Source organism: Rutidosis leptorrhynchoides, chromosome 3 (assembly GCF_046630445.1).
Source record: "Rutidosis leptorrhynchoides isolate AG116_Rl617_1_P2 chromosome 3, CSIRO_AGI_Rlap_v1, whole genome shotgun sequence".
In the NCBI taxonomy this organism is placed as follows: Eukaryota; Viridiplantae; Streptophyta; class Magnoliopsida; order Asterales; family Asteraceae; genus Rutidosis; species Rutidosis leptorrhynchoides.
Genome location: NC_092335.1, coordinates 422,244,478 through 422,257,903, shown reverse-complemented (window position 1 = coordinate 422,257,903; position 13,426 = coordinate 422,244,478). Strand labels below are relative to the sequence as shown.

The window sequence follows — 13,426 nt, the reverse complement described above, 5'->3', positions numbered from 1 at the left end:
TGACTTTAAAACGGCGGTTATTGAATTTTAAAAGTTTTTTTATGCAGCGTCGTAGCTCTAAGTGGTTAGAAAAACTCTAAAAGGTAATAACATAAATGTTTGTCGGGCTTAGATAAGTCCAATGGACCTAGTAGGTGGTACAGTACTTCTCAAGTGGCCCAATTATATTGGAAACACTTTGATGTTATTAAAAAATAATACAAGACGCTAATAGAAAAACCGTACAAATTAGAGGGACCATTTGTGAAAAATCGAATATCTATGGCGTGTAGAATTTAACAGTAGGAAGGACTGCTTTCCAAGAAATCACCACACACAGAACGCAGAGAAGTTTCATTTCCGGCGCTCTAAATTAGGGCACAAAATACACACGTAAACTCAGACCGTCTGTAAACAATCAATTAATAAAACTACAAATCAAAACAGTATAATTCGAAACAGATTAATATGGAGATGGAACTGCTTCGAACGAATTTATCTAGGGTTCGTATTCCGGAACCTACGAATCGAATTTATAAGCAGGAATGCTGTATCAGTTTCGATACACCGGTATAATTTCGTTCTTTTACTACTACTAGGGTTTATAATGATGATATATGCATGTTCTGTATTGATTTCTATCTATTTCATGATTCGCAAGTAACAGTTTACGGTGTTTAACTTTCGAGAGGCTCAGTATGTTTATAGATGTTAAACTTAATTGTGTTGTAGTACTTGTAATTTTCATGGATACTGGAATCTGGATAGATGTTTTGTTTGTTTGAATAGTGTATATGCGTTGATAATGCTGTAATATGGCTTATGAAAGTAGATGAAGTAGCAATGCTTAGGTAGATGGAAGGTCAGTTTTGATTAGTTTACACTGCTAGGGTTTAGTGTGATGGTATCATAGTTTTAAATATGTGCATAATGATGTCGTATGACATGCCGTATGTATAATTGAAGTAAGAAGATACTGGTTCTTTTCAGGATCCAAAGTTTGGTTGTTGACTGCAAACTTAATTAATGCGAATATTCTAAATATCATCAAGTTATAAAGTTACTTCAGGTTGTTACTAACTGTTACTGAGAAGTTATAATGCATGTATGACTCTAATTGTCTGTAATCTCTGTGTGATCTAGAAAGGAAAGACTTGGTGTGTAGTCTTCCTTTGAATTTTTGTACCTTATTCGTATATCGTTTGAAGTATCACCTAATTGTAAATCAGTTTTATAAACGTTTGACGTGTGCTGTTCTATGTACAATTGTTTCTGGTATCCTATTAACATGTGTTTATAATGGTTTAGAAATCTGAAGGCGGATTGTATGTGGATATGAACACGTTTCTTGCATTTGGAAAGGAATATGTTGGATGGAATTTCGAGAAAACTGGTAATCCAGTTTATTTGCATATTAAACAAACAAAGAAGCCAATTCCTGAAGATAGACCTTTGAAGAAACCTACTCTCTTGGCTATCGGTAATTAATCCTCTTCCAATTCTTTAATGAATTGTTTAATGAAGTATTATGATTGATATTAGTATATGGTCTGTTTTGTTAGGTGTTGATGGAGGATTTGATAACCAAGAACCTGAATATGATGAAACTTACAGCATTGTAATTTTGCCAGATTACACAACTTTTCCTTTTCCATCAGTGGCTTTGCCAGAGAAGGTTTTATCTTTATCTTTACTTTTTTTTTTCAATTGAAAGATCTACAAGATCCATAGATTGTGCAGTTTCCAAATGGTTAGTTATTGTTTTTGTACAGGTACGACTGGCAGTTGATGCAGTTTTAATTGCAGAGGGTGCTGAACGAAAGGAGCAAGTTGCAACTTGGACAGCTGATAAGAAGCTCGTTAGTCAACATGCTTTGACTTTAAAACAGATAGATAATGCTGTTATAATTCCTCCATCTGGATGGAAATGTGCAAAATGTGACAAAACTGACAATTTATGGTTGAATTTAACTGATGGAATGATCCTGTGTGGGCGGAAACTTTGGGATGGGAGTGGTGGTAATAATCATGCCATTGAACATTACAATGAAACTCATTATCCTCTTGCTGTAAAGCTGGGGACAATAACTTCTGATCTTGAAGGAGCAGGTAATGTTACCTTGTTTAATTTAATTTGGTCTGGTTATGAATTTTTTATTTATTCGAATATAATTTTGAGTTATGTATTTTGGCAGTTCAGATGTTTTTTCTTATCCGGAGGATGAAAGTGTGACTGATCCGCTTTTGGCGGATCATCTGGCATTTTTTGGCATTGATTTTTCCTCCTTGCAAAAGGTTTGTATCACACTATTTAATACTAAGTAGGTTCTTTTCGTTTTTACATTTTTATAGATTGTATCATACGAACTACGTAGTTTATTTGGAATTTTTTTATTTCACTTGATGGAAAGTAGTCTGATTCCTTAAGAATCCCCAAATTATGAAACAGTAAGGTTAGGTGTTGATTACGGCTTATGAGCGTGTTAATGCAGAAACGGTTGCAGTGAAAATACATTTAAGACATATTGGCATCCTTTATTTTTGTTGTTTTAGTAGTCTTAAAACTTATGACGTTTGGCACTTAGATGATTGTACCATTTATATATATGGCATCTGATACACTCATAAAACATTTTGCTTAACACTAAATTGAATGTAAACTTTTCAGACCGAAATGACAACAGCTGAAAAGGAACTCGACCAGAACACCAACTTTGACTGGAATCGGATTCAGGAAAGTGGAAAGGAAGTTGAACCACTTTTTGGACCTGGGTATACAGGACTTACTAATCTTGGTAACAGGTAATGTTGATTCTTTTAAATTAAATATTATTGTAAAAACTTTTGTTGTTTGTGCTAATGCCTCATTGTTTCGTTTCATCTCATGCAGTTGCTATTTGGCTGCAACTATGCAAGTTATCTTTTCAACTAATTCATTTTGTTCACGGTTCGTATACTATTGCTTTATAATGATTTTCATAATTATCCAGTTTCCACATTATTCATGTTGTCTTCTATTCACCTTTGCCAGGTACTACAAGAACCAAAGTTTGAAATCAGCTTTTGGTGTTGCTCCTGCTGATCCAACTGTAGACCTGAATATGCAGTTGTAAGTTATTATTGCATAAATAACGTATATATAATACTTTTGAAGGAAAAAAGACTCTCACTTATAGATAATGGCCAAGAAACTTTTAACTAAGTTTGTGAGAGATTTACCATCATGTCTGATATACTTTATTGTTTTGGCAGAACGAAACTTGCTTATGGTCTTCTTTCTGGTAAATATTCTGTTCCAGCTGTGCAGGTATATTGAGGATTTTAACTAAATTTCTATTTTCCATTTTTTAGTCTCTTATCGTGCCTTATCCATCAATTGTTTACTATTCAGAATGATGATGCTGCAAATGATGTGGAGTCATCTTTAAGTGCTGTAAGTTTAAGACTAGGTTTATTTGCAGTTTCATGTGTTTGCTCGTTTGTTGATGAATATTAACTTCATTATGAATAAATCTTTGATATGATGTTTTCTCTTTTGTTTTGTGTTTTATGATGTACTTCACTGTTTTGCATATTTTGCAAATCATGTATCTACTACAACTAACACATTGTTTTCTTTTTCCTCTTCAAGAAACAAGAAGGTATTCGTCCCAGAATGTTCAAGTCAGTAATCGCAGCCAGTCATCCCGAATTTTCAACCATGCGTCAGCAGGTATATTAATGCCTCTGCAATTACTGTATTTTGCTTGCTCATTATTATGTAGGCTGAAGCTATATTATATGATAGGATGCGCTAGAGTTTTTTCTTCATTTGATTGATCAAGTTGAGCGAATCAATACTGGTAACCCCGATATGGACCCCGCAAGGAGCTTCAAGTTTGGTATTGAAGAGCGCCTTCAGTGTCCTTCTGGGAAGGTTGCTTATAATAAGAGAAACGACTACATTCTTTCCTTGAATATTCCACTTGAGAAAGCTACTAACAAAAGTAAGTCAACACGTCTTACCTTACTGGCTATAATTGTAATTCTAGTTTATTTTATTCATTATCTATACTATATATTTCAGGGGAGCTAGAAGAGTTTCATAAATTGAAGGCACAGAAAGAGGCAGAGGGAAAGGAAATGTAAGTGAAATATAGTTTGGGTTTTTGTGTTTTTTTTGTACATTTTTCAAGAACGCAAAATTGATGAAAAGAGTTTTTATTGGCGATAGGTCTTCGGATGAAATTGTACGCCCGAGGGTCCCATTAAGTGATTGTCTGGATAGCTTTTCTCATCCAGAGGAGGTCCAGGGTTTCTATAGCACTGCTTTAAAAGATAGGACAACTGCAATCAAGTAAGTAATCTTTCTGTTTTGCTCCCTTTTCGTTAATATCTTATTGTTTAAAATATAGGTGCCTATTTTGACCCATACTTACAAATGGGTTGATTCGTCTATGCTATAATGGCTACTAATCTATGGCAGGAAGACGCCAAAATGGTGTTTTAGTGTCTTAACACTTTTTTATTAAAAAAAAAATTTGGATAATAACTGAACCAATATAGTTTCTGTTATCAATTCGTTACACTGATTGTTTACAACAATAAATGGACTTATAAATCTTCTAATTGTTGGCGTTGTTGCTTGTAATCATATTTATTTCATTTAATGCTTGTAAGCTAAAGTTATAGATTTTGCACACAGTGTTTTGTATCAACCCAACACAATCCAGCCTGTTTTGACCCGCACTTTGAACTGTTCGTTTTGTTCCTATGTCGTTGCATGTCCCACTCATTTTACTTTCCTTCGTATAGGCTTTGTTTTTTTGCCTGATCACTATCATGTTGTATCTTCCAAGGCTGCTTTTCTAGATCTGTTTTGTGAAGCAATAATATATATCATCCATACATGTTTTATACTTATAAAATTTTTGGCTGCTGCTCTTGCTTGTAATAGGACTGCAGGTCTGACTTCGTTCCCTGATTATTTGGTGTTGCATATGAGAAAGTTTGTTATGGAAGCCGGTTGGGTCCCGAAAAAGCTTGGTACAACACTATTCTTTATATATATAGTTGGTATTGGTATAAACTTTTGTTACTTCATATCAACATATTTTTGGTTGGCTTTCAGATGTGTACGTTGATGTTGATGATATCATAGACATTAGTCACATGCGTAGCAAAGGCCTTCAGCCTGGTGAAGAATTGTTACCTGAAGATGGTATGTGATGTCCTCCACTAAATAGTGTTTCTAATTTAATTAACCTTTTTCACATCTCCTTTAAACACCATTATTTTCTCAAATGATTATCTTATACTACGATGTAGCTTCTGGGGGAGAGGAAGAATCGGCTAAGCTTCAGCCTAACGAAGATATAGTATCTCAACTTGCTGGAATGGGATTCAACCATCTTCACTGTCAAAAGGCTGCAATCAATACTTCAAATGCTGGGGTGGAAGAAGCAATGAACTGGTTACTCTCTCACATGGATGATCCAGGTTTCACTTCAGATCATATGCTTGCGTTTAATTTAAATTTCAAATTACGTTTTTATAGGTAAGACCTTTATCTCCATTTTTATGTACTTCTTAGACATTGATGCTCCTATTCAAAAAGTGGCGAAAAACGATGAGGTTGATCCAACAAAAGTTGCTACAATGGTGTCCTTTGGATTTGAAGAAGATGTAGTGCGCAAGGCTTTGAAGGCTTCGGTAATCTTATCCCTTCTGTTATTACAGTTTATTATCCATTTCTGATATCCAGGGTTGAAGAACTCGGGTTTTTGCAACTCGGGGAGTACTCGGCGTGTCCTTAGTCAAACTCGGTCAAAATTGGTCAAACTTGGTCAAACTCGGGGTTGTTTGGAAAATCTGTCAAAATTTGGGGTTACTGAAAATCGGTCAAAAACGTTAAGAACTCGGTCTAAGTCAAACTCGGTCAAACTTGGTCAAAATTTGGTAAAACTTGGTCAAACTCGGGTTGTTCGAAAAATCTGTCAAAATTTGGGGTTACTGAAAATGGGTCAAAAACGTCTAAAACTCGGTTAAAGTCAAACTTGGTCAACATCCGAGTACTTCATCTGAGTTGCCGAGTACTCTCTACCTCGACCGAGTACTCATCGAGTATTGATTTTTGCAACCTTGTTAATATCCCCTTGTGTATGTTTATTACTACAGGGTGGTGACATTGAGAAAGCAACAGATTGGATTTTTAATCCCACTTCTGCATCTGGGCCCACAGATATGGATGCTACATCAAGCAGCGCACCTACTGTTGATGCTACATTACCCGATGGGAGCGGAAGTTAGTTTTTCTCAACCTTTTTCATATTCATACTTTAATTAATTTAAATAAAATGCTTAATTGGGTCATGGCATGTAACGTTTGAAGAAACCAAACGTACATTTTTGTGTGACTGAATGAACCGTTGGTTTTGCAGAATATCGATTAATTGGGCTGGTGAGCCACATCGGTACGTCGACACTGTGCGGGCACTATGTAGCTCACGTGTACAAAGAAGGAAGGTGGGTGATTTTTAACGATGATAAAGTTGGTGTTTCTAAAGACCCTCCAAAAGACCTGGCTTACCTCTACTTCTATGAGAGGATTCAAGAATAAAGTTTGAATCATGTTTTGGAACCATTTGACTTGGCTGTCTTTCGTGAATCTTTCTTGTACTCTATGTGACTTTGGTTTGTGTTTGATAGAGAGGATAGGAGGTGGGGGATTAGAGTAGATATTGGCTTCATCAATGTTTAAGTTTTCGCTCTTTTCTCGTTTTTATGGGATCATATACTGGTGCTATAAACGGTTTAGGATTCCGAAGTTCAAAAAATCTGTGGTTTGGCTTTCCTTCAATATTTGTGCTTGAGATTCAATTTATCAGCCCTTTTGCAAAGAACTCCTTTAAAACTTAAATGTGCCAGAAGTTACGTTACGTAGACAGCCTAAAATGGTAGAAATTATACGTATTTAGATTATACACTTTATTTGCTTTTAAACGTCACGGCATAGTCCAATGGCTAACATCTTAAAATAAAAAATAAAAATCTAGCGTTTGAATCTTAGTAACAATGTACATCTTTGACTGATCAAGAAAAAAGTCATAAAAGATCACAGATTAAAAAGTAAATCACCTCTCATTTTGCATATATATCTACATCCTAGTAAAAACAATCACATAACGTGTACTTTTTTATTTAATTTTTTGTTAAAGAAAAGGTGATATCTGGAATATGTGGATATGCAACAAGGTTATTCCCATCCACCATTCCTTTATCCACCCGCGTATTATTATCACTTGTTTTACATCTTTTCTTATTTCAATTTCAATTCTGTTCTACCACCACTTCCGTTTCCATGGCTGCCTTTACTCTCTCTCCTGCTACTTCTCAGGTATTATATTTAACTAATCTAAATTCTTCAGCTTACAAGTTTATATAAATTCACTAAACCAAATAAACTTCAAATTTAATTTAATGGTTTGGTTGCTAATAATAACAATAATATATTTATTTTGATTGAATCACAGTTGCGATCCGGTAACAATGGGTTGTTCTCACCGTCTCAAGGACTAATAGCCAAATCATCATCATCAGCTGCTGCAACTGACAAGAGCCAAAGAATGATGACTGTGACGTGTCAAGCAGGAAGCATCCCGGCTGATCGAGTTCCGGATATGGAAAAAAGGAAGCTAATGAACTTGCTGCTTTTAGGTGCTATCGGTCTTCCGACCACAGGGATGTTGTATCCTTACACCTATTTTCTCGTCCCACCTGGGTCAGTTTATGCTTTCATCTCTTATTTAATCAAGTTTTAAAAATGAGCAATCCCAAATTTACTTATATTGTTTTGATTCAACTAATTATCATTCTTGTTTTGGGCGACTATCTGAGTAGAGTAAACTACCAATGTTTTACCCAGTAGGGTGAAATAAATAGTCGCCTAGATAGTTTGGTCGTTGCCTTTTCAAACTGCTTATTTCATTGTAATAAGTTTACACTCTTATAAGTCCTTTAATAAGCAAAATTGTCAAAACTTGCACAACTATTTACTTGATCATCGCGTGATCGTGTCCTGTTGCAGTGAAAGAGAGTCTAGGCATTTTTTCTTTATTGTGTTCTGTTACCATTGATTATCTACTGCTTATTTGATAAAGATAAAATCCATAAACGTTCTCTTATATACAATATATATAAGTAATGCTATTTACAGACTGACTTGTTAGGATCACTAGTGTTTGAGATGAAAAAAGGTTAGATCGGCGGGGAACCTTTAACCCCGTGCACCCTTTGGATGCCAACTGCCTACCGGGTCGTGTGCAGTCCCAGGCAAGTGTGGTCGGAACCAACCCCTGTTCCAGCGCCAAGCACAAATGGTGGCCGATTCAAGAATCGAACCTTCGCCTTATTTGAGATGAACAGCCATTTGACTTGGTCAACTGGACGTTTGCGGGGCACCCTGGCCACCCAGGCTATGCCCGGATGGTTATTAGGATCACTAGTGTAAACTGGAAGCTCTTATTCTTTTAGAACAGTAGATATATTGTAAAAGCAAGCGAGACGTTTGAAAAATTACGACGACTTAATTAGCCAAGTGTTCCAAAAAGAAATGATTCTACATCTTATTAAGTTCGACATTCTGTTTCTTTTTTTTTTTTTTTTTTGCTGAATTATAATTCGATGGTCGTGTAAAACAGTTCAGGAGGTGGCGGTGGTGGTACCCCAGCTAAAGATGCTCTTGGAAACGATATTATTGCAACAGAATGGCTTAAGACCCATGGACCTGGTGACCGTACCCTTTCTCAAGGTCTAAAGGTGCAAACTCTTACTTTCTTATAATAACAATTTCCTCTAACCGTTAACAGCTAGTGTTCAAAATACTTATTCATCATTTCTGTAAGATTGAAAGTTGAGACCTTACTGTTAATGTCAAATTTGTCTAAAGATTTTTCTTATTAAAGTAAATAAATAAATGTTGGTTTATCAACTATGAAAACTTGTAGGGAGACCCAACATACCTAGTGGTCGAGAATGACAAAACATTAGCGACATACGGAATCAACGCGGTGTGCACCCATTTGGGGTGTGTGGTGCCATGGAACAAGGCAGAGAACAAGTTTATGTGCCCATGCCATGGTTCTCAATACAACAACCAAGGCAAAGTTGTTAGGGGTCCTGCTCCTTTGGTAAAATAATTCTATAACCCTTTTTTTTCCTTTTTCTACAAGACCAATTTACAAGCTTTTATAAATAGAATTTCAATTTTTATTAATTTTATTATTTGTGTTAACAGTCATTAGCATTGGCTCATGCGGATATTGATGATGGGAAAGTTGTGTTTGTTCCATGGACTGAAACAGATTTCAGAACTGGTGATGCTCCATGGTGGTCTTAGATTCTTGATTAATTCTGGGATTCTTGGTTTGAGAATCAAAATATGTACACACAACTTAACGTTTTATTTCTTGTACACAAGTTTATGAGTATGTCAAATGCCCACCAATAATATATTATATTATATTATATATTATTTGCTTCTCATAAATTGGTTATGTATACTCGAACGTTGTATAACACATCAGCAACAAAACTCAATCTCACATAAGTGGAGTATGAGAGAGGTAAATATTAGTTCACAATAACTTGATTATGAACACTAAACTCTCAATAAACAATAGATACAAATTATATGAACAAAATTGAGAGAACACGAATGATATATAATATGAAAGACAAAGTAATCGTGCTTGAGAGATACAAAATACAATGAACATCGTACCCCTATTTATACAAGGTTAAACCAAATCTCCAAGATTTGGTTTCCAAAACTACTTGACTAAAAGATAGGAAAAGATAAACTAAAACTTATTAATATTCTAAACAAATCAGTGTTTATCTTCTAGAGATAATATCAAATCAAAACGTGATCTTCTAAATATTTATCCAGATCTCCAGAATTCCCATAGCTTCTTTACCAAGTAATTAAACCGTTCACACAAACAGATTCTGCAACTTGCATCTCCAGACTCTAACTTCCAGACTCTAACTTCCTGCAAAACATTTTGACTCATCAGATCTTATTCCAACAATCTCCCCCTATCTGATGATGTCAAAAACTACCCTTTCTACTTCTTCAGTTTTGCAAGCTCTTTTTCGATCAACCTACATTTGCTCTTCATTGACTTAATGCTCTTCAACATAAACAACTTACCTTCCAAATGTTTCAACAATTTAACCCGAAAAGGATGATTCTGTTCATTCGTACACCTAGTTAACAGTCCAAGCAACAAGTTAATGTCAGCACCTTCAAACTGCTCTACTCTAATCAGCATCCTTTGGTTTCTAGACGTTTTAATCATCAGAGCATCTAAATATTCAACATAACATTCATCAATGAACTGCAAATGTTCTGGAACAGAGTATCTACCAACATGTCCTCTAAATCTTCTCTCTTTCATCTCCAAATTGAACATACTACAGAAAACTTCATAATCCTTCGAGCTAATAAAACCTTCTTCAAACACAAGATGAACTAAATTACAAACTTTCTTAAACACTTCATCAACAATTTCCTTATCTCCCTCACATCTTTGAATACAAATAGCCAACCCTCTCCATTCACAAAAACCAAGTCTCAAAATATGACTCACTTTCACCTTTATTCTTCTATCAGACAAATGGGTCATGGTTAATAACAAATTCACCTCAGTTTCAATCTTCACAATCTCAACACTGACAACATCTCCTTCATACCTTTTAAACCTGAATCTTTTGTTCATTAAAAACCTCAATTTGTCTTGAGCAGCTGCAACCATAACAACATTTTCTTGATCATTGCCATCACCACCCTCTTGAACATTCACCTGTATATCATCACTTGGTTGAACAACACCACCACTTGTACCAACATCTGTACCTGTTTGATTCACACATGCAACAACTGCTTGATCATGAATTTGAGAAACTTGAACACCAACATCTCTAGCAATAACTCCAGCATCAACCATTAAAACATCAACAACAGGTTCAACAACTCCAGTTTCAACTTGATTTTGATTAACAATCACCTCAGTTTCAGTTTCCATTCTTTCACCATCATTACTCTCCCCCTCAACCTGTAACTCCCCCTCAACGTGAGCTCTCTTTGATTGCTCCCCCCTCAACATTTACAAAACCTGCATCTGCAGTACCTGTACCTGCATCATCTGACCTCTTTCTTTTCTCCCCCTTTTTGACATCATCTAAAGGCAGAGAAGATATGACCTTTCAAATTTCAGTTTGTTGATTTTTGAGGGAACAAATATCAGAAGCAAACCCAGTAAAGCATTGTCTCAGTTCATCAACACCAACCATCCTTTTCTCCAGCTCAGCCAACCTGTGATTAATTTCTGCAACAGACCCTGAATCACCTGCACTAGACAACCCCTGCATATCCCCAACCAACCTCCTTACCTCCAACAACTCATCTTTTGATACAAAATTATTATTAAAGTTAAGATTATTAATCTTAGACTGCACACCAGAGAGCTTGTCATCAAACTCCTTAGCCAACTTGGTCAAAGCCTGATGAAGGCCAACCATAGTGACTGGTGCCTCAGTCTGAGATGTAGTGCCAGAAGATAAGGGTAGGGTTGGTATGTCCTCACAGCCTTCCTGTTGTAAAGAAAGCTGATCCTTAGACATAGAAGCTTTTGAGGCCTGTACTTCATCCTGTGATCTGAATGAAGCATTGGCAGCCTGTGCAAGAATGTGTAAGGATTGGACATTTTGAGAGAGAGGTGGCAGACTGATGTCTGAGGTAGGTTTAGCCATAGATTGGTCTTGAGTTTGGTTTGATAAGTCCAGGATTGGGACTTGAGTTAAGTTATCTGAGGGGGTTGGCTCAGTAACTGTAATGAGGTTATCCAAGCTCACTATCCTAGTAGGTTCAGGCTGGGTTAAAGTACTCCCCTCACCAACCTCTAGCAGAAGTGGTGGAGTTGTACTTGCAGCACCTTGCCTAATAGATGTTTGATGTGTATCTATGGGTGCTGGAACAACTAGGTTTGCAGACATGTGAATATTCTCAGTATGAGCTGGTGAGCTCACAAGGTTGTTTAATGAAGAATTTTGTTCTTGAGCAGTGGGAGAAGGTGGGTTTGAATTGAGTGGGATTTCCTCATCCATCCCTTCTGCCTGCTCTGTCTGTGTAACATCATGGGATGGAGTATACCGTTAATTCCAATGATACCAAAAAGGCTCTCGTTATTGGTTTTAGCCCCAATAAGGCTCTAGTGTGCGGTTCATCCGCGGGTTACAAGCTTGTGTATTCAAAGTTGTTCCCTGTTTCGAAACAACCACACGTCGAGTAAAATTACCGAGCCAACTAAACCCGGTGTCGGTGTAGGGCGGAAAAGATACTCGAGAATGGCAATTTGTACAATTCAATTCAATTCAATTCTTGGGTAACAACTTTGACTCTGATTGCTCAGAATCTGCAGGTTGGTCTGCACGGCCAAGATTGACCCAATGCATCATAACAGAAAGTTATCAAAAAGATTGACACAATCATTATCAAATTAATACTCCTGACAAAAATTTTTAAAAAGTTACCATTAACTCCCTTTATTAATACCAAATTTGACCCTTTTATTTTAGGAAGTAAAAAAAAAAAAAAAAAAAAAAATTTAGCCTAAAAACGAAATTTAAAAAAAACTTTATTTGACGAAAGAAGGAAACAAATTTATACACAAAAATACACTTGAGTAAACTTTCCCAGACTCTGAACAATATTACGTCACCCAGACTCTAAGAAAATAATTCAGACTCAAGAAATATCATTACTGGACAACATTTCAGCTGATGGATTTAACATTCCAAGTTGTCCAAGAAGATAAAAATGCCTTTCTTCAGGAAGTGCTTTAGTGAAAATATCTGCCAATTGATCTTTTGTGCCAATATGTTTTAACACCACTTTGCCTTTCTCAACACAATCTCTTATAAAATGATGTCTGATCTCTATGTGCTTGGTCCTGGAATGAAACACTGGATTTTCAGTAATAGCAATAGCACTTTCATTATCACACATGATTGGAGTTTTGGTTAATGATAATCCAAAATCCAATAACTGATGTTGCATCCAAAGCAATTGAGCACAACAACTCCCTGCAGCTACATATTCAGCTTCTGCTGTTGAAGTAGCAACTGAATTCTGCTTTTTACTTGACCAGCTCACCAATTTGCCACCTAACAATTGACAACCACCAGATGTGCTTTTTCTGTCTAACTTACAACCTGCATAGTCTGCATCTGTATAACCAATTAGATCAAACCCTGAGTCTTTAGCATACCAAAGACCCAGGTTAGGAGTACCTTTCAGGTATCTAAAAATTCTTTTCACAGCCTTATAATGAGACTCTTTAGGATCTGACTGATAACGTGCACACATACACGTAGCAAACATTATATCAGGTCTACTAGCAGTTAA

At 36.1% G+C, this 13,426-nt stretch overlaps 2 protein-coding genes across 2 annotated transcripts; both read left to right on the top strand.

The window, feature by feature from the left end:
• Positions 1 to 324: 324 nt before the first annotated feature.
• LOC139897825 (ubiquitin carboxyl-terminal hydrolase 14-like) lies at positions 325 to 6,853 on the top strand. The gene is made up of 20 exons (XM_071880528.1): positions 325 to 549; positions 1,288 to 1,459; positions 1,542 to 1,654; positions 1,752 to 2,088; positions 2,180 to 2,274; positions 2,648 to 2,781; positions 2,870 to 2,926; positions 3,011 to 3,088; positions 3,232 to 3,286; positions 3,371 to 3,412; positions 3,611 to 3,691; positions 3,767 to 3,965; positions 4,046 to 4,103; positions 4,193 to 4,315; positions 4,916 to 5,004; positions 5,090 to 5,179; positions 5,287 to 5,457; positions 5,552 to 5,670; positions 6,136 to 6,262; positions 6,399 to 6,853. The coding sequence occupies exons 1-20, from the start codon at positions 448 to 450 to the stop codon at positions 6,575 to 6,577; spliced, it is 2,421 nt and encodes an 806-aa protein (XP_071736629.1). The 5' UTR covers positions 325 to 447; the 3' UTR covers positions 6,578 to 6,853.
• A 349-nt stretch (positions 6,854 to 7,202) lies between these two features.
• Positions 7,203 to 9,490, top strand: LOC139897824 (cytochrome b6-f complex iron-sulfur subunit, chloroplastic-like). Its single transcript, XM_071880527.1, has 5 exons — positions 7,203 to 7,354; positions 7,491 to 7,738; positions 8,658 to 8,775; positions 8,964 to 9,146; positions 9,254 to 9,490. Exons 1-5 carry the CDS (start codon positions 7,319 to 7,321, stop codon positions 9,353 to 9,355), a joined length of 687 nt encoding a protein of 228 aa, XP_071736628.1. The 5' UTR covers positions 7,203 to 7,318; the 3' UTR covers positions 9,356 to 9,490.
• Positions 9,491 to 13,426: the final 3,936 nt, after the last annotated feature.